The sequence below is a fragment of the Manacus vitellinus genome, unplaced genomic scaffold (genome assembly GCF_001715985.3).
Source record: "Manacus vitellinus isolate BGI_N305 unplaced genomic scaffold, ASM171598v3 scaffold_31_pilon, whole genome shotgun sequence".
NCBI lineage: Eukaryota > Metazoa > Chordata > Aves > Passeriformes > Pipridae > Manacus > Manacus vitellinus.
In genome coordinates, this window is record NW_021940379.1 from 7,833,578 (window position 1) to 7,855,236 (window position 21,659).

The 21,659-nt window shown below is 47.2% G+C and overlaps 1 protein-coding gene across 13 annotated transcripts in view; it reads left to right on the forward strand.

Moving 5' to 3' along the window:
- FBRSL1 (fibrosin like 1) overlaps positions 1-21,659 on the forward strand; it is a 370,905-nt gene that overhangs the window by 310,325 nt on the left and 38,921 nt on the right. For all 13 annotated transcript variants that reach the window (XM_018076290.2, XM_018076280.2, XM_018076286.2 and 10 more), the window contains one exon: positions 4,662-4,707. In XM_018076290.2, the coding sequence (XP_017931779.1) occupies positions 4,662-4,707 (46 nt within the window). The remainder of the gene's footprint in view (positions 1-4,661; positions 4,708-21,659) is intronic.

A 21,659-nucleotide genomic window follows, 5' to 3' on the forward strand; every position in this document is an offset into this window, starting at 1 on the left:
GTTTTGGAAACACTATAGGTTCCCTTGAAACATCCCTTCACAATGCAAGCAGTGTTGCCCATGGGTTCCTTCTGTATTCTGAAATGTGTTGAGTACTTTCTTGGTCTTAAGGGGGATTTTTAGTTTGGTTTTTTGTGTGCATGTGTGTGATTTCCAGGTTCCTCTTGCACCTTTCCATATGTATCAGTTTCCATTTCCTATAGAAGAATCACAACCCAAACAATACCTTCCTGTTTTAGTTAGTGTTCTCATATTACTGGATGAAGGGTCTGGTGTGAATGACTTGCAGAGTGAAATGGAAGCTGGTAAAGCAGTGCTGAAGTGCTGGAATCCTCTGCTGGACGAGCAGTCGAGTGGCATCGGAGTGGTCAGTAAAAGCAGGGGAAACAGATCAAAGGGAAGGATGAAAATTGATCCAAAATTGGTCTGTGCTTTATGCTGAAAGTTTCTGTAAGCGTATCCAGCACTCCTAGTTTGAAAATCTCCCAGAGAAGGGTTTTCTTGTGAGCTTTTTAGTGCTTGCTAAGTTCAGTAACTGTGCAAACAGTCTCTCTTGAGGCTGGCTCTTGGCTGTCTAGAAGATAGGCAGCCATCCAGAAATAAAATTTAAACTGTATTTTACTGTCTCCTTTACCTTCTGCCTACCATGCTGGACTCATTTGGAGGCAGTGCCTGGCTTTTGCCCTGTGCATGACATACATACCCAGTCCCTAACACCATTTCCCTTGCTCCTTGTGAACCAGAACTGGAGCCTTATTAGAATTTCTCCATGTCTTGCTATCAGGCTCCTGAAGTATCCGGCTTGGATCTGGCATTCAGTGCTCCAGGAGACGGCGAGAGGGTCCACAGAGCCTCTGCTGTTGGTGATAAGGAATGGGTTTATTCCCTCTTAGCCATTTTATTGGCTACAGAGAAAGGGGGGGGGAGGGAAGTAATTACTGCAAACCCTGACATAGTTTATAGTGCTGTCTCTGTCAGATGATGCTGTTCTGTTATATATAATCGTTAAATTATTAATCTGTAAGAGCTCTTACACCTTTCAGCTGCCTTGGGTTAGTGGGAACCGGGATGGATGAGGCATGGACTTCATTATCCCTCACTGCTCACCTTCAGAGCAGAGGGTGTGCTACATCCTTTGTGGTTACCACCTCACATTTTGAGGAAAAAGCTGCCTTTGCTGAGCTTTTAGTGCTGAAAATTGAATCGGTGTTGATGTGTGCTGGGCTCAAGGGGAGGAAGGGTGAGGGACAGGAGCACCACTCCTGTTTGCTTTCTGCACAGCAGAAAAGGGCAGAAATGTTGTTTTCTTCTGCAGTGTATTCAGCCTGGTCTCAGACTCACAGAAATGGGTGGAGGCATTCTCCCCTTTAGGTCTGGTGTAGAAAAGAAAGAAACTCAAAACGAGACAGGGGATTGGTAACTTTGTTGAATAAGCCACAAAGGGGACCTGCAAGGCTTGGTGTCATTGAAAGAGTGCTGGGTCTGAAACGTTCCATCAGTGCGAGGCTGCCTCAGAAACTGCTGCTCTCTGAAATCATTTGGGTGTGTTTGGGCACAGTGGTTAGATTTGCTTAAAATGCCAAGGTGGTTACTGGGGGCGAGGGTGGGACTGTGCAAGCAGCAGCTTTTATGAGCACAGGCCTTGGTGGGCTCTGTGGCCGTGCTGCAGCGGGAGGGAGATGAGCAGCAAGTGAACAAGGAAGGGTTGAGATGTCTTCTGTCTGTGAGCCTCAGGCTGGGGATGTCTCTTTGCCTTATGCAGCAACAAAAAGTAATTTGGGTTGTCCTCAATGTGGTCCTTCAGATGGAGACAGGCAGGAAGCAACGATAGCGGGGGGAAAAAGGAAATTTCTCGTTTCATTTTGCATCAAGGAATGTGTGATTTCCTGGGATGGCTTGAATTTATACATAAAAGACTCCAAATGCCTGTTTTTGTTCACAAGGGAAAAATTCCACTTTTTTTTGGTGTTTTTTTAAAATCTCCTCTTAAACATATGCAAATTATTTGCTTGGAACAGCAGAAATTTTGGGAGGGGACTTGTTTTAGCAGATGGGTTGGTTTGCTGGATTTTTTCACTCACTAGTGGGTTCCCTCAGACACATAGGTTTTATTGTATGCTTCCTTTAAAGGATGACTGGTAGGGTTGAATGATGAATTCAGGCTCTTCCTCCCCCAGCTTCCCTCCTGCCTTTACAGCAGCTTGTAGAATATCCTATAGCACAGGCATTCCCTGTTTCAGAATGGTGCTGATGCCAAAAACTGCTCAGATCTGGAGCTAGAAATCACCAGAAACGAGAGCAAAAGTTACAGTAAACTCTAGGTGTGAAGGTTTGTGTCTGTGAACTGGAGCTGTGATGTTGAAAACGCTGCTCTGTAAATGTTGACTCTGATTGTGGAAGGCGGTGGCACGTGCTGATAGCAGAGGGCTGAGCAATAATCCGGGTGCTTTACTTTCTCTTAAAAGTGAGCTTTCTGGCCTGACTTCCTTAAACATTGTTTTATATAGTCTGGACCTGTAGCACTGAGATCTTTAGCTCACAGTTCAACAGTGCCAGTCTGTATTTAGCCCCTGGTAAAGGGGAGTGAGCTGGTGGCTGCCGTGTGTTGGTGGGACCCAGCTCTCCAGACCAGAAGCACAAAGCTTCTCCCAGCTGGGGTGGCACGTCCTGCAGCCATGGCTTGCTCCTGACGGCTCCCAGGGAAGGGCAGCTCTCCCAGCAGGCTGCTGGAGACCCCACACCCCAGCAGCAGGACCCGGCACTTAGGATTTGCGGCTCAGCAGCCAGTTTACTGCCTGGGCTTTAGTGCAAGCCATGTGAAGTTCCACTGCCTGTAAAATGGGGGAATCTTATTTATCCACCTGCCATGTGTCAGAGTGCTTAGGGAGTGCTTTGAGACGGGCCCTGGCTTTGTGTGAGCTGCGTTAGTGTGGGTGAGTTCCCAGGGCCTGCAGATGTGTTCTGCGTCCGTGCTGACTTTGTGTTGATTATGAGTGAAAAATCTCCTAACAATGGGTTGTAAATTCAGAGTTGGCTGTCAAACGTTTTATGCACCACTGTTGTTGCTGCTGTGTGACACTGTTAGACTTTCTTTGCAAACCAGCCTAGGCAAAACCTTGTTTAATCCTGGTTCTTCCTCTTTTTAATCCATGCAGTGAAGGGATCGTGCAGGTAACTGATTTTCCCTAAGATTTTAGGATCCTTTTGCTGAGCTGTGTAATGATCATACATGCCACAGCTACACGTGCAGCTTTGTTGTGGACATAATTCAGAATTTCTTTCTTATGTGTCTCAGCCTCAACCTATTTTTCATGTTGTTTTCCCTCTCTTTTTTATACATTTGCATTAAGTAAGACATTCAGTGCTTGCAGTGCCACTTTTCTTGGAAATAACATTAAAAGATCACTCTTGCTTCTTACTATATCTCATGCAGATCTTCTTGCATTTTACTATTTGTTTTTTTCCTTCTGAGTCGTCATTTAAAATATATAGCAATGTAATACAATTCATAGTGCTCTTTATCATGCAAATCTCCCAAGGCACCTTAGAATAAAATCAATAAAATCAAAAATAAAATCAGCTTAGTTCAGCCGTGGGTTGAATTAATTCATTGTTTTTAAAGCAGAGTCAGGGGAAAAAGGCGTTTTTCACTTCCAGTATCTTTTGCTCGTCAGCTTTGTACTTCACCCCATTTTATTCATGCAGCAGTCAGTGCCAACACGTTGGCAATACTTTCAGCTATCTTGTAGATGGTAGTAATGTAGTAATGCTGATCGTGCTCCTGCTCCCAGACCAGCTTTGATTCTGGAGAGGCTACTTGCTATTTTATCTGATGGCGAGGAGGAAAAGCTTATGCTGAAATAGGTTGACTGTTTGATATCCGTTGGGGGGGGAAAGGAAGCCATCAAATTAACTCATAAAAGCTTTATTTACGATGAACGGACTTTTTTTCCCTCTCTGTCGTTATCATCTTGTCTGTAACCCAGTGACCCTGATTATCATGAAGCTGTTTACAAGGTTTAGGTTAATTGGATTTCTTTAACTATTTCCCAGAGCTGTGAGGAGCACAGATCCACTGCTGTGGAGTTCAGAGCATAGTGCAACCCAGTCTCCAAGAGGAAGATGTTTTATTTCATACTCAACTAAGTGCATAGCAGCATGTACCAATCATTTGGCATAATATTAAATAACACCCTCCTTCATACGGATGTGTTCAGTTGCAACTTGTGTTTCCAATACACAAATTACATTTTGCATGTTCAGCAAGAAATGAGCTTATTTTCAACGAGAGAGCCTTTGAAGTGTGTTTTGGTTTGTTTTGTTTTGTTTTTTTTCCTTCAGCTTGATAGCAGTTTCACTGGTTTTGTTTTTATACGAGGAATCATGGATAAAATTAGCTGTGCATTGCATGGTTGCCTAAATAAACGAGACAAGAGGATATAGTTGGGTGAGATCAGGACAGTACTCGTGTATACGCTTTGCTCTCATCTCCTCAGGATGCATGCTTGTTCTTTAATGGCACAACATTGCACCCTCCAGGTGCAATGTGCAACTGCAGGTCTACAGATAATCGACTTGTTTTATGAGCTGTGTTTTTGTGAGCAAGCCTTCCGAATTTCTCCTTCAGTATTATTCACCCTCTTTTTCTCTTCCTTTTTCAGGCTTCTGTAGGCTCTGAGAAGCTGTTCTCTCCTGCAGCAAATAAAGGTAAGTGACCTGGAGAAATGCTTTCCTTATCTTACAGCAAGAGATTCGGGTTGTGAAATCTGTATTGTGAGAATAGCAAGACATCAGTTTTGCCAGAGCCTTTAGTTTGGCCACACACATTGTCATAAAGATCAGCTTTACAGGCTTGTGATGATTAAGTTGAAATTTAGAGCTGCATTGTCTCAGTGTGGGGTGGGATTTCTTCCCTTCCAGTAAGATTTGTAATAAATGTCTTGGAGAGAGGGTTTACTGACAAAGGAGAAATTAGTCCTTGCTGACTTGAAGCATAGGGGATATGCTTTTCTCTCTAACACAATCAAATCCTCATTTCTTTTAATCAAATCAATATTTTGGTGCTGCCTGTATCCTTCTCCAAGGGCTTGCCCATCCCTCTCCCCCCGTGCCCACGGAGCATTCCTGCCTCTCCGTCCAGGTTCTCCCAGCGAGGGGGAAGGTGATCAGCACATTGCAGGGTTTCAGCTCAGAGCTCCCACTATTCCTGTTAATGAGAGTTACCTGTGATAGGCACTGGGTGTTGCTAAGAGACTGTGCCGTTCACATTCCCCTTGGGAGGCACGGTGACATATCTCTAAATACGCCAAGCCCTCCTCTGAGGGCTCCGTGCAGCCATAAAGCAGGGCTGCTCTAGTTTCATGTGTTCCCAGGGATAATCTCACTGAGATGGATGCTGGGCAAAAATACCGAAGAAACGGCCTTGGAGGGGGCAAACTGTGGTCCATGATGGAAAGCCTTGGGCTGGGAATGGTTCCACATCACCGTGCGAGGGGGTTTGTGTGGCTCCGAATGGGTTGTCGGGGCATGTGGCTGTTTGCAGCGTGCTCAGCACTGAGCTGCACAATGAAATGGCTTCAGAGCAGTAATGAATGTTAGGGGCATGCAAATACCCCAAAGAGGGGAGATGAGGCCCATCAATAAGAAGTGATGAAATAAACCTTCTTGCCTTATTTCAGTGGGGCCAAGAAAGGAACGATTTGCAGTTGTGTAGGAGTAGGTGCTGGACACGGAAAGGCATTTTGGTGGTTGTGTGCTCCATCACCTGGATCCAGGCCCAGTTTATAGCTGGGCTCTTCAGCAGCAGTAACTATTAGGAATTCTCTTTCTTTCCAAGCTTTGCAGATTTTCAATGCCAAATGTAGGAACCGATGACAAGCCTATTATGTTATTACATTTGCAGATATTTTTACAAAAGTATGCAGCTTTATCTGGGGGGAAAAGGGAAGTTTAAACAAATGGTGGGGAAGAGCATTTCTCTCCTCTCACTTGGCTCGCTGATAAGGCAAACCAGATTGCCCATACGGCACTGCCTCGGCAAAACAAAAATCTTGCCATCCTGCATAATGCCTGGCACAGAGATCTGCTGGAGAGGCTTATGTTGAAGCGTTAGCAGCTTTGTTGGCTCCTCCTTGTGCTGAAGCCCAAGATCCCCCACCCCTTCATTTCATGGAGCAGCTCAGCAACATGAGTTTTCAAAATACCTCCCTATCAGGAAGTTAAATGTGCGAACGCTTGCGAATTTGCTGTCTTGAAGTTTGTGTTCAGTGCTGTTTATATCCCTGTAACTTCAGCCTGTTCCTGTTTGGTGTGATGTGGGTGTAGACATTGCCAGCTTTGGGTTCAGATGATGGCTTTTGTCTCAGACTCCTCTTTTACCCTGGTCCTGTACCGGTGTGCCTCGTGATCAGTATGGGCTGCCGTCGTGGGCAAGCTCTCCTGGGGGCTGCCTCAGCTTTTGGCACTTGCCTTGAGAGGTGAGAGAAATTTGCCTCAGCAAGATTTTATGCAGAAACCCAAACAGTGCTAAGTTTTACCCCTCGCCCTGTTATCGCTCCCGAAAGGCAGGAGCCGGATTTGTCTCTCGCACATGCAAATGAACAGGACCGGGCTCGGGGCTGCCATATGGCCGCGAGAAAGTGACTTTCAAAGCGCTGCACTTAAATTCCTTTTGTGAGATAAGAGCGTTGATTTAAGGCCATGTTCTCCGGGGCTGGAGCCGTGGTGGCTGTGTGGGGAGGGGATTAGCTTAACACGGTTTCCTGATGGGCACATGCGTGGCGTGGCACGTGCTCATCCTCTCCCGTGGGCATTTGCATTGTGCCCTTCTTTTGTAAACATTTGCGGCCTTTTTGGAGAGATATTAGCTAGCAAATGTGCAGCATCCGTGCTACAGCCTTTATTGAAGGTAACCAGGCTTTTAAAACACGTGAAGTGAATTCATTGTCTGGTGCAACTGCCCCAGTTCCCAGTTCATTGTCGTGCAGCTCCCCCTGTCCCCACAAACTTCCCTGGGGATGCGTTTGGCCCTGCATATTTGTTTTATGCCGTCCCAGTTTATCAGCAGCTTAGCAATGCAATTAAGTATTAAGATAGACGGGTTTCACTTATTTGAGGCTGGAACAGCTGTAAAATGTCACCTTTGACCGTATTTGAGGGCTGCACAAAGGGCCGGAGGAGCAGCGTCTTTTGTCTGGGGCTCTCTGGGTAGGGTTTGCCTTTGCCCCCTCCCCGCCGGGGCCGCAGTGGTGGCCGTGCTCCTCCTCCTGACACCAGTTCATCTGCAACAACAGATGCACGGCGTGGACATCCACTTGGGGACCAGTCACTACTGTGCTGCGGGGAGAGGTGTCCTGACCCGGGGTGACCTCGGCAGTCACAGCTGTGAAATGGGCTGAATGGGGCACTTTGAGCTTCCAGGAGAAGAGGAGATTAAATCCTCTGTGTAAGGAAATAATAATTAAAAGTAAGAGGGGAGAAGCCCTGTTCTGCTCTGCTGACAGTCTTTGTTTTCTGACTCAGTAAAGCGTTTGTTTGGCCAACTTGTCGCTGCAGCACGGAGTTACAAGGGCATTTGCTGCCGAGGGCCGGGTGTTACATCCTCCTGGAGAATAAATCAATAAGCAAATAATAAAGGTCTGTTTGCTCTCTCATGCAGCTCCTTTCTCACAGGAATCTCCCAGCCAGTGCTTGTTTTTTCTGAAGGGCAAGTGCCAGGAAGGGCAGGGGAGGCGTAGGCGAAAGCCAAATCTGTCCCTCTGTCTCCAGGCGGGAGGATGAGGCAGAGGGATGACAGTGATGGATAGGAGGGCACATGTGTTGTGGGGCTGAGGAGGTGAGAGGGATGGTCACCCCTGAGTCACTGCAAGGACCTCCTCCTGCCTGCTGTGATCATGTTTTGAAGTGTGTGATGTAGGATAGTTTGTGTTTTAAAGACTTGAGTGTTGGGTCCTCACTGCTGGCTCCCTCTGTCAGTGGGCTTCTCTGAGGGGTCTGGCTGGAGGTGGGTGAGCTTCCTCCCACCACTCTTTGCTCCAGACCTGCTGTATGCCAGGGAAGGCTGGAGAGGTGGTTCCTTTTCCACCACAACAGCCTTGCAGCTGCAGCCCAGGTGACCTGCTGAGTCCCCAGCATTTGAACCCAGGGCCACTGGCAGGGTTAGGGTGAAATGGGCCTCTTAAGGTAGCTGTTTCCCGAAGGGCTTGGTAGGTCAAGGGCCCTGGGTCAAGTTAAGTGTTACGCCTGGGCAGCAGCCAGGGTGTCTCCATTCCTAGCCCTGGGCTGGCTGTGGGTGAGGAGGTGCCTGTGAGATGAAAGGGGTGTCCAGGAGCCCCCAGGGCAAGAGACACCCATGGAGGAGCCAGACCTGCACAGCCACGTCTGCCCTGCAGCCCCGGGGGGCCCTGAGCAGCAGTGGGGGCACAAGGGCTTTGGAGTTTGTTGAAGACAAGTGTGTTGCTCCTGTCTTTGGATGAGAATCTAGCTGGGCATGGAGGGAGCAGTGTAATCCATCTGTCTGGTGGCACAGGGTGTCTGGCTGGGCCCCAGCCCTGCCCTGGCTGTTGGGGGCTTGCTGAGCCCCACCCCTTGATCCCCCCTCCTGCAAAATGAAGACTAATGCCTGTCAGCCAAGTGTGCTCAGAGACTTAATTAATGAATGTTTGTCAAGCGATTTATCAAGAGATCCTTTTAATGAGAGATTCCATAAACAGTGCAAGGCTTCATTTTCATGGCAATAATAAATGACAGTGAAAGTAAGTCTTATCCTTCCCCCGCATAGGCACCCCCCAGGAAAAAAGATTGCTTACCCTCTGCTCTCGCTTCTCCCTGGGTTTCTAGGCAAAGGGCTTTGAAGTGCTATCTTTCATCATGAACTGTACACATCCTCAAAGCTCTAAAGCTCACAGCCTGTGTCTTATCCCTCTGACAAGAGGGAGGCAAGCTTTCTCGGCATGCAGGTCGTAATTGTCAGCCATGGGATGTGCCGCAGCCACCCGCCCCAGCGGGCTAATGCAGCTTTTGCTTCTTTGAAGTTCCCTCCCTTTATTTTCTGTCCTCTTGACCACAAAACTGTGCCTTGGGCCAGCAAGAGAGATTTCTTGTTCAGAGACGACACTGAGCTCTGACAAGCACATCTGAACCAGAGAAGAACCCTTGTTCCTCTGAGATCACTGCTCCATAATGTTGTTGCCTTAAGGGGACTGTCTCTCCTTTTTCTCTCTGCTTCTTCTCTTCCTTTTTCTTTTCCTTTTTTTTTTTTTTAATTCAGCAGTAAACTGTCACACTAAATCATTTTAAAAGCTGGAACTACAAAACCTCCAGTGTAGGACATGCTGTTAAAAACTGATGGTTATTACTGTGAGATGGGGTGAGAGGGGAAAGGAGGGGCAGGGGCAGGATGGGAGAGCAGCAAGTCAGCTCTCCAGGAGGAACCTGTGAGTGCCTGGTGAAGCAGAAAACAACCTAAATGCAGCTGAGCTCAAGACACTGTGCCTGGCACAGTTTGCAGCAGCACAGCTCGATGGTCTCAGCACTGACAGGGGAATCAGGAGCCCGGTCTCTCCTGGGCTTGCTGTGCTGCCTGCATGCCTTGGTCCTGTCCCCCGGCACTCTATCTCCAGTTGTCAGGGTCAGAGACTCCCTGTCTGGGCTGGGACAGCACCTCCTGTAATCAAGCCCACCTCTCCTTCAGGGCTTCACCTCACTGTGCTGGGAGGGAGAGCTTTCCATCACGGGAAGATCTGCCCAGACAGAGCAAACACGTCCCACAGCACTCACTCAGGCAATTAGCTGTGTTTTACATGAATGCAGGTCAGGAGAGATGTCATAAATCTTCCCAGTTTTCTTGCGTGGGGTCCACAGCAGGATCTGAGATGCTGCATCCTGTCTCTTGATCTCAGTTTTATCCCCAGGCTCTGGTTACATTTTGATGAGGTCACCATCTTGTGTGTGATTACCTTCACAGTCAGGGAACTTGAGAGGGGGGTGATAATTTACAGCTAAATCTTTGGACAGGAGTCCACCATGATTACAGGCATGCAAAAATTTCCACAGAAGCATCTGTAATAATAGATAAAATTAAGTAATGCACTTATTTAGATAGCAGCCATATTGCTATGATTTATACAGTGCTCAGGATTCTTTGCAGCTGCTCTGCTCTCCATGCCACATCTCTTGTGATTTTATCACAAGCTTACAATATTCTGTGTTTTTCATGAAACCCAGGCCCTCAGAGGATTGTACCAAAATCTAAACTTTAATTTCATTTTTTAAGCAAGAGTTTAGTCTTCCTGTCTGCAGAGAAGAACCTGGAACTCTTGACTCTTCTGTGCCTCACAGCCAGCAGGCAGTCACAGAGAAGCCCAAACACTTTGGTTTTAACCTCATTTTAAAGATAGTTTGCGATTTCTAAATGCTTGGGGGTTGGCAGTGCTGGATACCCTGAACTGATTCTAAATGCAGCGTGTGAGTCCCAGCATCCTCTTTTTGAAAAGTTCTATCTAATTTTGCCACTGCCTGGATGAGTACATTAGCTGTCTTGCATAGGCATATATGGAATTATAAAGTGGCCTGAGAAGGAGGAGGACTTTGATTTTCAAACACTGTGGGTAACTGAGATAATCACCCAAGTCACAGCCAGTTATCCACGTTCAGACCAAAACACACAAAATAGTGCAGTCTTTCAGTCTTGTAGTTTCCTGATTTTGCAGGCTAGGCTCTGGAAAGCTCAGCCTTCTCTTTGGAAATAGGAATGTACTCTCTGTCCCCTGTAAGCTGCGTTGTGTGCATTTATTATTCAGGCCATAACCATCCCTATCCATGGCAGCTGTCTGTGAAATTATGATGGACAAGCAAGAGAGACCATTCACTTAACCACGCTGTCCGGTTGGTTCTGTAAAACTCAGGCTGCAGAAGTGGATAATTTATTACCTTTGACACAGACTGAGCGTTGTGTGCCTCCCAAAGTGAGAGCTGCCCCGTGCAGGCGGGCAGGCTTTGCTTGCACCGTTGCCCGTGTGGTTTGCACAGCGACCCCCAGGCTTCTCTCCTTCGAGGGAGCCAGCATAGAGCTTTCTTTGTAGCTCCAGGCTGCAGCCAAGAGAGTTGAAAAGTTGAATTATAAACATTTCCAGGCCTTCTGGTTGGTATCTTGTGTTTTGTTTTGTTGTTTTAAGGATGTGGGGTATGTTGCTGCATTCCTGTCAGTGAGATTAAAATGAATAGAAGCAATACTGTAGGAGATAAAATGTGTTTAATTATTTATTCGAGAATTACAGACTGAAATTGCTTTTTGATTTAAAGCATCCAAGTCATGGATATGTTTTTGGAGTAGAGAGAGACTCACAGAAACATATATATGCACAATTACCTAGGGTAATGTAAGAAGTCTCTTAGCTCAACTGCCCTTCCTCCGCAGAATTTGTTCATTTCCTTAAAGATTTTAAATTTCAAATGCGGCTTTGTTAAGTATCACGGAAAGCTAACTGCATGCTGTGCCTTGCCCACCAAAACGTAAATAAAATAAATAAAGTCCTCATTGTATAAATGTTATGAAGTGGGTGGTTTATTTTCTTTAATTATACTTTTTATTTAAAATAAACTATAAAAGCAAAATATTATATATCCTGAATGGGCCAGCACAAACTCATGTTGATTGAGTAGGCGCATTCTAGCTTTTCTCGGTTCATGTGAGAGTAGATAAAAGGACCATCAAACTGTAAATCAGAAGGGGAAAAAACACCAGAAATTCCTTCCAAGTGCATTTAGCAGTTTACATTGCCTAGGCTTTTAAAGGACACTTGAAAGATACCATCCTTTTACTCCTTGTTTGTAGTTTGTTTTTCTTTTTTCTGGAGTAGCAGAAGCCAGCGGGTAGGTCTCGGCGCTGTCTCCAGCTGCGCTCCCTGCTCGCAGGATGCTGGTTGTGTCTCAGCACCAGAAGGATGCTGTAGGGCGCTGATGTTCAGAGCAGCAGTTGCAATCCCCACAGAACTGTTGGGTCTTCTCAGTTCTGCTTTTAAAATACCTCAGAGACATGTTTTATTCATGGAAGATTTTGTAAAGTTTCGGCTTCTTAGAAAATTAAATGCTGGGTGTAAACCTGATTCCCTCTTCACATGGACAGGCATGAGGGGAAGTGTCTGGGTGTCCTGTACAGGTCTGAGCTGTGCCCACCACAGCCCTATTTAAACCAGGCTTGCTCCTCGTGAAGGGAAGTCCTTGTTCTCTGCATCCTCCTGAGCTGTGCTGGAGGGGTGTGCCACAGGCTTGTGCTGGTTTTTCCAGCTCTCCGATGCTCCTTTCAGGGCCACCCTCCACCCAGAGCTCTGTGTGTCTGTGGTGGAGCAGTTTGACAGGTTACCCGTGGGCAGCTGTGCTGTGGAATAGCCCAGTGGGGACTCTGCAGGTCCCCATCCACAGGGGGTTTGACAGGGCAGTGCTGGGTGCGGGTGCTGGGGGAGCTGGATCTGCCCCTGGCTCGGCTTGTGTTTCCTTCTGGGCAATCAGTGGGAGTGATCAATGAGACCAAGGTGTGCTGTTTAATTGCAAATGGATCTGGTTACTCTTTTGTGTACAGTGCTGGTGAGGTCTGTAAGTCCCAGTGAGAGACTTCAGGAAAAGAGGATGCTGTAAAAGAGGATGCTGTCAGCCTGTGGCTGCTCCTCTCACTGCCCCTCCCGAGCCCAAGGCCTTCCTCCCAGGACAGGGCTGGGGCTGATGACACATCCCCACTGTCCCAGTCAGCAGTTCATGCCATGTTTCTGGTTCGGTTTTTCTGTTTCTATTAGCTTCATTTGAAATCAGTGCTGGAAGTGGTGGAGCTCTGGGCTCCTGTCCCGTGGGAGGGGAGGAGGGAGGCCAGGCTCAGGGCTTGCTTTCAGCCGTGGGGCTCCTGGCATTTTCCTTAATAACTGTGCTAGTCATGCATGTGCTCACCGCTTCCCTCAGCTCCGTGCTTCGCTGGCCATCCTTCCTGCTAACAAGGGCTGAACACGTTCCCTGTGGAGCCTGTTAATGTTGCTGCCGAGCTGCCCAGGGACTCACAGTGTGAGGCTTTCCTTCCACCTCTGCTGTGCTCAGCCCTGGCTCCCGGGCTCTGTTCAGCCAGGTAAAGCCATACTGACTCCATTGACTTCCCTGCGTTTATTTGGGTTTACACCAATGGATAAGAGCAGGACTTGGCAGAGTGTTTATGTTTGCGTGTCTGTGTTTCTGAAAAGGATATTTGTTCTAGTTTGTTGGGTTTTTTTCCCCAAACAGTAAATATTTTCTTGTGAATCACTGGGAGAGGAAAGTGACTACAGTGCTTTTAGTTCCTGTATTTGCTTTAAACTGATGGCAAAGTCTTACAGGAGGTAATAGGAAATTAAAAGCTTTTTATATTTCTTTTAACCATCCTGCAAAATTTATTGCAGAATTATATCCCCGCTCTGGGATTCTGTCGGACAGTTCAAAAAGCCTGGGGAAAGGTTCTTGCTCACCATTAAATTTTAAAAGTTATTGAAGTAATTTTATGGAGCCCTATTAAGTTTCTGAAGAAACATACTAGTTTCATCACTAATAAATTCTTAAAGGCTTATCCATAAGGGAATAGTCAAGAGTTCCAGATCTTTCTCCAATGAAATGGACAGTAACGTTTTGCCCTGTTGAAGATCCATTCCTAAGAGGTGAGCAGCAAAGCTGGGAAAGCCTGATTACACCCAAGTACATCATGGAGCACTGTGAGCTGGTGTTTTGCTGGTCAGCCTACTGGAGTTTGGGTGGAGATTTTAGAAAGGAGAAGTTTGTTTTGAAAGGTGAGGAAGAAGAAGATTGCAGATGCATCTCTACAGATAAATCCTTGCGTGGTGTTAGACCCTGTTTCTGAGCACCATCGTGTTCAGGAGAGGTTGCAGCCTTGGAAAAGAGAGACAGTGCAGGCTGGAATTCCCTGTGTCTCAGGCACTCGCAGTGCTTTCAAAATAATATAAAACAATGTGTTCACTGTGCTTTTACACCACATCCAGAAAAGCACATGGAAACTTCCTCCCAGTGAAAGGAAAGTATCAAGCTGGCTTTGTGCTTAACTTAGTGCTCACAAGCACCTTTCCTAGGGGTGCAGAGCCACCTGATGAACAGCGAATGGGCTGGGAGGGAAATAAAATGTGTAATTGCCAGTTTCCTTCATTGCACTCCCCCTCCCGTTGTGCATAAAGGAGGCTATTTAAGTCTCAGCTGGAGTGAGGTTTGGTAATAAGCAGACATCTATGAACCTGCATCTGCTGCTGGTGTCTGCTAAGTTTGTTCTGTATTTCCATATTTATTGACAATCCAGTTCTGGGAGAGATCTGTCTCCCGAATGCTCCTTGTCTTGTAGTGCAAAACCTGTGGAAGAAGAGTTTGTCCCTTCAGTCCCATGAGTCCTTGCCCTTCTGACGTCTTGGGACGTGTAGGACCAGGCAGCATCGCTAAAATTCACATCAGAGTTTGCAAACTGACCTCAAGCTGCGTTGGCTTGTGAACGTTAAACTGCAGAAGCAAAGCCAGAGGCTGCTCCCTGGGAATCGAGGAAGGCAGGGTGGCAGGGAAGGGCCAGCCTTGTTGGATGAAGCAGCCAACATTTCATTTTCTCAGTACTCTGTGATTTGGCTTCCAAACAGCTGAGCTATCCCCAGCCAGCTGCTTTCCTCCATGGTTGGCCTTCTCTGGGTGCAGGAGAGGCGCTCACGGTGCAAGCTCTGCACAGACAACCTGCTCTAATACAGGCTGAGTCGCTGGAGGAAGAAATTTACAGTGTGAGCATTGAATGTTTATACAATAATGAACATGTCATTATTTTTATTATTGAATCGGTCTTTAAAACCGAGCTAGAAACCTGAAACCAGCAACTAGAATATGTCTATCACATTCTGTACCAATCAATTTAATAACCTATGTGGAGCAGATTATTTTATACTTTTCTTTAGGTCAACAAAAGAGTTCTCTGAGCATAATGTGCCTTTTGGCCTGAAATACTTTTGTGTTGCAGGCCAGTCTCTGGACTGTTCATGTCATTCCAGCAGTACATGCTGTAAAGCAGCCTTCAGCAGACATCTGGGGACTCCCCACTGACTGGCAACCCAGTCAGCCAAGCTTAGTCCTGAGGCCAGGGCAGGAAAGGGCCTGACTCAGTGCCTGTGAGCAGCAGAGCACCCTTTTGCCAGCCGTGCAGGTGGGGGTAATTCAGAGGTACTCTGAAGATACCCCAAATGGTGGTGTGTGCTGCACCAGCTTAAACGCCCCCAGGAGCCTGTGTCAGTTATCTCAAGGCTGGTCCAGAGAGAAATACTGCCTGGGCTACACTGCTGGCAGTCTCCCCAGTAATACCATTGCTTAAGCTAAGAACAGGCCAGCATGGCAGACCCAGAATTTGAAAATACTGCCCGAGGAGCTCTCCCCTGTCTTCCCATCACTTTTCCTCTCCTCTCAAAGACTGAAGAGGAGTGGATCCAGGTTTTTGGCTCAGGCCCGTGCCTGCTGCATACATTTCCTCCACCAAATGGACACAACTATAAACCTCTTTCTGCATCATTTCCTGCAGGCGTGTACTAAACACGCCACCCAGGTATCCCGGTGTAAAGCCACTTCTTGCTGTGTCTGCTTCTGTTGCTGCTGGCGGGCTTTCCTTTGCGTGCTCACGGCAGGGCCCCCATCACAGTGTGTTCATTTTAAACAAAGAGTGCATTTGGATTTGGAAGGGTCTGTCCCATCGGGTTGTATCAGAGTTTCTCTTAAAGGGCAGGCTGGGTTTTGTTTTGTTTTATTTTCTGTTTTCCTCTCTTTTTAATATGATCCCTGCAATTTTGTTTTCACTGAAATATTGACTGGCAGCATTGCAAATTGCCTGCATGCAGTCAGGAGCTTGCCAGCACTTTCTTACTCAGCTAGCCGTCAAGGTTGTGGATTCCACCACAGTCGGTGCCAGGAAAGCTGTTGATCAAAAATATTCCTAACATCTGTGAGTCCTCTCCATCCAAATGAGATGTAGTTACATTCTCCTTTTCCCTACGCTCCTTCCAAAGTGTTGCTTCAGACACCTAGAAAGCCCTGGTTGCAAATCATAAGCTGATCTCTGTTTGATTTGCAGCTCCATTTCCAGCTCTGTCGAAATCCAATATAAACTCTGAAGTGCCCTTCCCCCAAGCATAATACGTGAAAAATATCCTCCTGCAAAGGGAGAGCAGGCAGGGTGCATTTCTCTGCCCCATAACTCATTCCATCCAGATGCTGTCCCGTGCTGTCCACGGCCGCTGTGGTCACAGGCCAACAAGGAGGGTCTTGTGTGGGTGGGGAGGGAGGACACGGCCAGAGCAGGGTCCCAGGCATGCCCAAAACCTCTTACACATACACACACACACAAACACACGTGTGTGCACACACCATTCTGCCAGCACAAGGAGGGGGCTGGGGGCAGGGAGGAAAAGCCTGATTTCCCTTCCACCCTGTTCCTACCACCACCACCAATTCACAGGCCAACTATTAAATAATTAACGTACCCAGTGGGGCAGGAGGAATCAAAAGCTGTTGTGTTCCCAAGTTTTCTCTGGCTCTGAAAGGCACGGCTCGCTGTGTATTCTGGCACCTCGGAGCGGGTTTTCCTCCCTCCTTCGTCTCCCCCTTATTATCCCGTATGTGTGCTGGAGAGGGAAGTGGCGTTCCCAGCCCAGCAGGGGATGACTGTTATTTCAGACTAGCAACAGGGGAAAAGGAACAGCCTGTTGCCTGATTGATGTTTGTTTTTTGTGGACAGACACCAAAGGTTCATTAGAGATGGAAGGTTTGGGAGGAGGGGGGCGGCGGCGGGGGAGACGCTCGCTCTTAAGGAACTATTGTGCCCCTGTGCACTAACCTGGGCCTGCACTTTCTTTGACTTCTGTGAATGTCTCAGCTGTACTGCTCTGGCCCTGGCGACTTCAGGAAAATATACACTCCACAGAGGTTCCAGTGAGAGCTCTGCGATGAGGGGGTCAGGGGAAAAGGAAGGGGAGGAGAGAACAATGCAGTAGGTTTTGCTGTAATTAATTTCAAATGCGCTGCTCATCTGTTCTCCTCGAGTTTCAAAGGGAACAAGGGGAGCTTGCAGGGCTTTTCCTACCACATCTATGTCTTTCCAGAGGTGGGCTTGGAAAGGCATCTTTCCCTCCATCTGTGGGTTTGACCAGTCTGGCAGCGTGGAGCGCTGAGGGCAGCACAAACCAATGCTGAAAATGATTTGCTGTCCGGAGATGGAGGAGAGGGAGAGGAAGGAAGGGTGTGGAAGAGCTTCTTTTCATACCACATTGGGTAGATGAAGCTGGAGAGACTGAGGAGGTTGGTATTGGGTAATGCAGATTTCTCTGCAAAGAATTAATAGAGCACATTTATTTAAATAACAAATGTTATTTGCTGCTGTTGTTGGTCCGTAAAAGCTTCCAGGTTATGATGCAGGTGAACGTTGTGGTTAGAAAGCTTTTAAAGGTTTGGGTCAAATTCTCAATCTCTTGCTGACTTGGTGCCTTTGAGAAATCTGCCTTCCCATGGTTGTGTTGGGAACCAGTAAGTTAGTGTTAAACCTTTGGTATTATGGCATCTTGAGCAGGAACAGTTTCCTCTGATTGCAGCGTCCTCTGCCTGGGCAGGGCATTGGCTTTGTGTCCTTTGCCTTCAGGTCTCAGTATCGATGAAGTCACACAATTGCAGCAGTAAAGAGAAGCGAAATGGGCCTGTTAGATTATTGACTTTACTCCACTCAACAAGATACGCAGATGCTAATTTGATAGCCCTATGAATCTTAGCCAGAAAAATCAGTAAAACAGAAACTTAAACTACTCTAAATTACTGTTAGTGCTTTAACAGCTCTATTTTCAAATTGCTCTTTGCTTAGAAGCTTGCACTGAACCCTGAAGCTGGTGGATAATGACCTCTTGTTTAAACACGTGGCTACTTTACAATCCTTAGCTCTTAGAAAAACCAACCTCAATATTGGGTGGTGAATATTTCTGAAGTTTGGCCATGAAGAAAACATTTCTACAGGGTGATTGAAGAAAGTGTTGTCTTTTCTGGTCAGAAACCAGTTCAGTGCAGCCACAACGAACTGAATACCCCAAAGGTACTTCTGAGATGGGTGCTTGTTTGGGATACAGTTCTCTCCAGGATGCCAGTGCTGGTGTGTGACAAGTAGAGCGTGACCATCCAGTGATGAATGTTTCTGTGGTTCTTTGGAAGGGATGTAAATACTGCAGTGCCGTTCCAGACTCTGTAAAGGTGTGTGCCAGGTTTTGCAGGCTTACAAACTAAACAGACTTCCTGGCGCTGCTGTGGGACTGGCTGCTGAAGAGCTGGTCAGTGGTAGCGTGTCACCAAACACACGTGCAGACATGACCAGCTGCTGTGCATGGGCTGGGGTGGGCACGTGGATCTCGACGTGACTGCAGTGCGGGTTGTGAACAGGCAAAATCAGTATGGAGAACCAGAGAAATGGGGAGAAGCCCAGAGCTTCAGCATGTGGCATATCTGTAGAAGACTTGCAGGGATTTCAGACTGTTTTCTCTGTAAATTTCTTGTAGAAGAGAGGGAAATCGTATTTGGAGAATATTTGAGCCCACTGCCACCCCCTCTTTGTGGAGAGAAACCCATATGAGAAAGGAAGATCTGAGTTGAGTCCAGGTTTAATTTCCTGATCCTCCTCCATGGGAAGAAATATCCCTTCCTTTTAACTCTTGAACAAACAACTGCTTTGGCCACATCATAGCAAAGTGTCCTTTAGATCACATCCAGATAAACCTGGATTCCAGCATTTGCTCTTGCTCATGGGTGTTTCTGTACCTTGTACTTGCCAGTAAACACAGGAAAGGAGCACTACCTGAGGTCTCTGCAGAAAGCACATCTATTCCTCTGCCTCCTTGGCTTGTAGCTGGATTGGAGACCGTATCCTAATTCCCTGCACACAGGGAGCAGCCATAACAGCACTTTGGAACGCAGCAGGGGTGCTTTGAATTCTCGCTCTCGAGTCTTGGCCAAGCCTTTCCAGCTTGTCACCTCTCCCCTCATCAGTTTTGACAATAAGGGGAGAAGAAAGGCGGATGGCACGGCTGGAGAGGGGAGGTGGGGAGCAAGCTGCTGTCCCGGGGCTGCACTTCTTTCCAGGAGAACTGCTGTATCCAAGCACCACACAGCAAGCCCAGCCTTTGCCAACCATGCCCTGGGGGTCCTTCCCAAGTCAGACTTCTTTACCTGTCAAGTATAAGGCAAGAGATTAAGGTATATTGTTCATCTCTGTGTACTGTGATGTTTCTCTCCAAGGCAGCAGATCAGAAAGTTACTGTAGAGGAGAGTTTTGCTAAAGAATAAAAGCAAAGCCCCAAGGACAGTTTTGCAGGTCTGGCTTTTTGATCTAGCACAAAACTTTGTTCAAACAGTGGATGGTTTCTGTATGTTGGAAAGGATAGAGGCTTTTGCTGGTTTTGTAAAGCTAGATCTCAAAATCCAGGGCAGAAGACAGGCTCAGCCCTTAGCCTGGCCCATCAGGCTCTGGAACTGATACAGCATTCCTAAAATCCCCCGTAAAGCAGAGAGAGCCACCGCATTCCTTGGCATCCTGGGAGGCTGTTCATCCTCCCTGTCCTGGGTGGGTGCAGGTACTGTTCATCCTCCCCGTCCTGCAGCTCCCAGGCTGCAGTGCCAGGGGGGCCACAGAAGCAGCAGATGTGCCTGCCATCCGAATGACTCCCGCGGGTGCTTAGTAAAACCACGGGAATCAGACTTTTCTTCTCTTTTTATTAGTTACAAATGATTTTTCTCTCCTTTGAAGGATTCCTACCACCTGTTCCAGTCAGCCAGAGAGATTTGCTTTAGAAGCTCATCTTAAAAAGGGAGAAGGGAGGGCTGGGGTATTGCAGAAGCCTTGAACCACTGAGAGTTTGCCTTTGGAGATTCACAAGGGAAGAGCAGGAACAGGGAATGCTGTAGGGAGGTATTAAATGAGGCCCTTTTGTTTCTCTCCTTGTAGAGCATGAAAATGCCCAAGGCATGAATACTCTGTTCAGATTACTCATGAACATTTAAATGTCTGTTCTGGTAATTTATAAAATGAAGGGGAGGGAGATGTCTTACACAGGGAAGAAAAGGGAGACCTTTACCAGCATCCAGCACTGGTAACTGGGGAGTTGCTCTGGGCTGCTGTGGGAACAAGGAGGGAAGGTGGATTTATCTTGTGGATGCAGTAAAGCTTTAGTCCCCAGAGATGTGGTATGGCATAGGAGAAGCTGACTGCTCCCTCGGTGCCTTTTTCCTCCTTTCATGATGGGGAATATTCTTTTTTCCTTCCTACCACTCTTGCTTGTGTTCGGTCTTAAAAGAGGCCAGGATTTTTCAGAAACGTGCAGCACCTAATGTACAGGGAATCTGGCTTTGGTTTTAACAAATTAATGGGAAGAAACTCTCATTCAGAGCAGGTCCTCCGAGCCTCGGGCAGGCTGAGAGCTCTGTGGGAACAGCCCAGCTCAGAGCCAGCCTGCCTGCGAAACAAAGGGATGGGAGAACTCTTTTAAAAACACAGCAACACTTGCTGTCTGCAAGAGATTGTTCCATAATTGTCCTTGCTTCCCACCTCTATATATAAAATAATGGGTGCTCTGTCCTTCCTGGCCTAATTGCCATTTGTGAACTGACCACAAGGTAGGGTGTGATAGCCCAGTCATTGCCCTTAGCCATGACCATAATCTGTAACAAAAGCACTGTTGCTTGTGTTTTTCTTGTGATAATTAACCCACTGTGAGGTCCTCAGCCCCAGAATGGACCAGTGCTACTGTTTCCTGTCTTTTGGGAACAAGCACAAGCCTCTGTGGGATGAAGAGATGCCGCTCCATTTGGATAGGTACCCAAGAAAACCTAAGTGGAATGGCCAGGAAAGTAAGCAGGCTGGGCAGAGGCTTGAGGATGCCCCCGGGGTGTTACAGACCCAGCAGACCAGCCAGGCACGTTTTCTCTCTTCCACTATGAAGTGTCCCAGTCCTGTGTCACTCTGGTGTGAGGACCCTTGGGCCCCCAGCTCCATGGGGGCTCCTTGTTACAGTTGCATCAGGGGGGTGACCAAGGCTTACCATTTCTCTCCTTGTTACAGCAGACAATTAGTGGACAGACAAAGTGCTACATTAAAGATTAGCATCCTTAGTGCAAGCCAGGGAGGAGGAAGCTAAAATGGAGGCATATTAGAAGCTGGTGCCCCTTCATTATGTCTGTGGTTGTGGGCACGGATCTGTGTGGGTTTCCCACTACTGACAGTGCAAAGCAAATATAGGTCATTTCACTGTTAGGGTGAGGAATCAGGAGGATGGTGTGGATTTTATTACTTTCAGATATTTAGGCTAGAGGCTCTCATGCTGTCAGAGCTGAATCAACTCTCAGCCGGTTTGCACGCAACATATGTGATAGATTTTGCAAAATGTGGGAGGAGGTGGTTCCCTGCAACTAACCACTGGCAGTTTGGAGTGGTGTCCTCAAAAACAAAACCATATTGTGTCCTCAAAACCAGTGGCACCACAACTTGGATTCTGCCCCTGGAGAGATGAGGCGTTTCATTTGTAATTGTTGGATTGATTAACTATTTGGGGTCCTTTAGAACAAATGCACTTCTCCTCCTTGCAAGGATCTAGGATGTCATC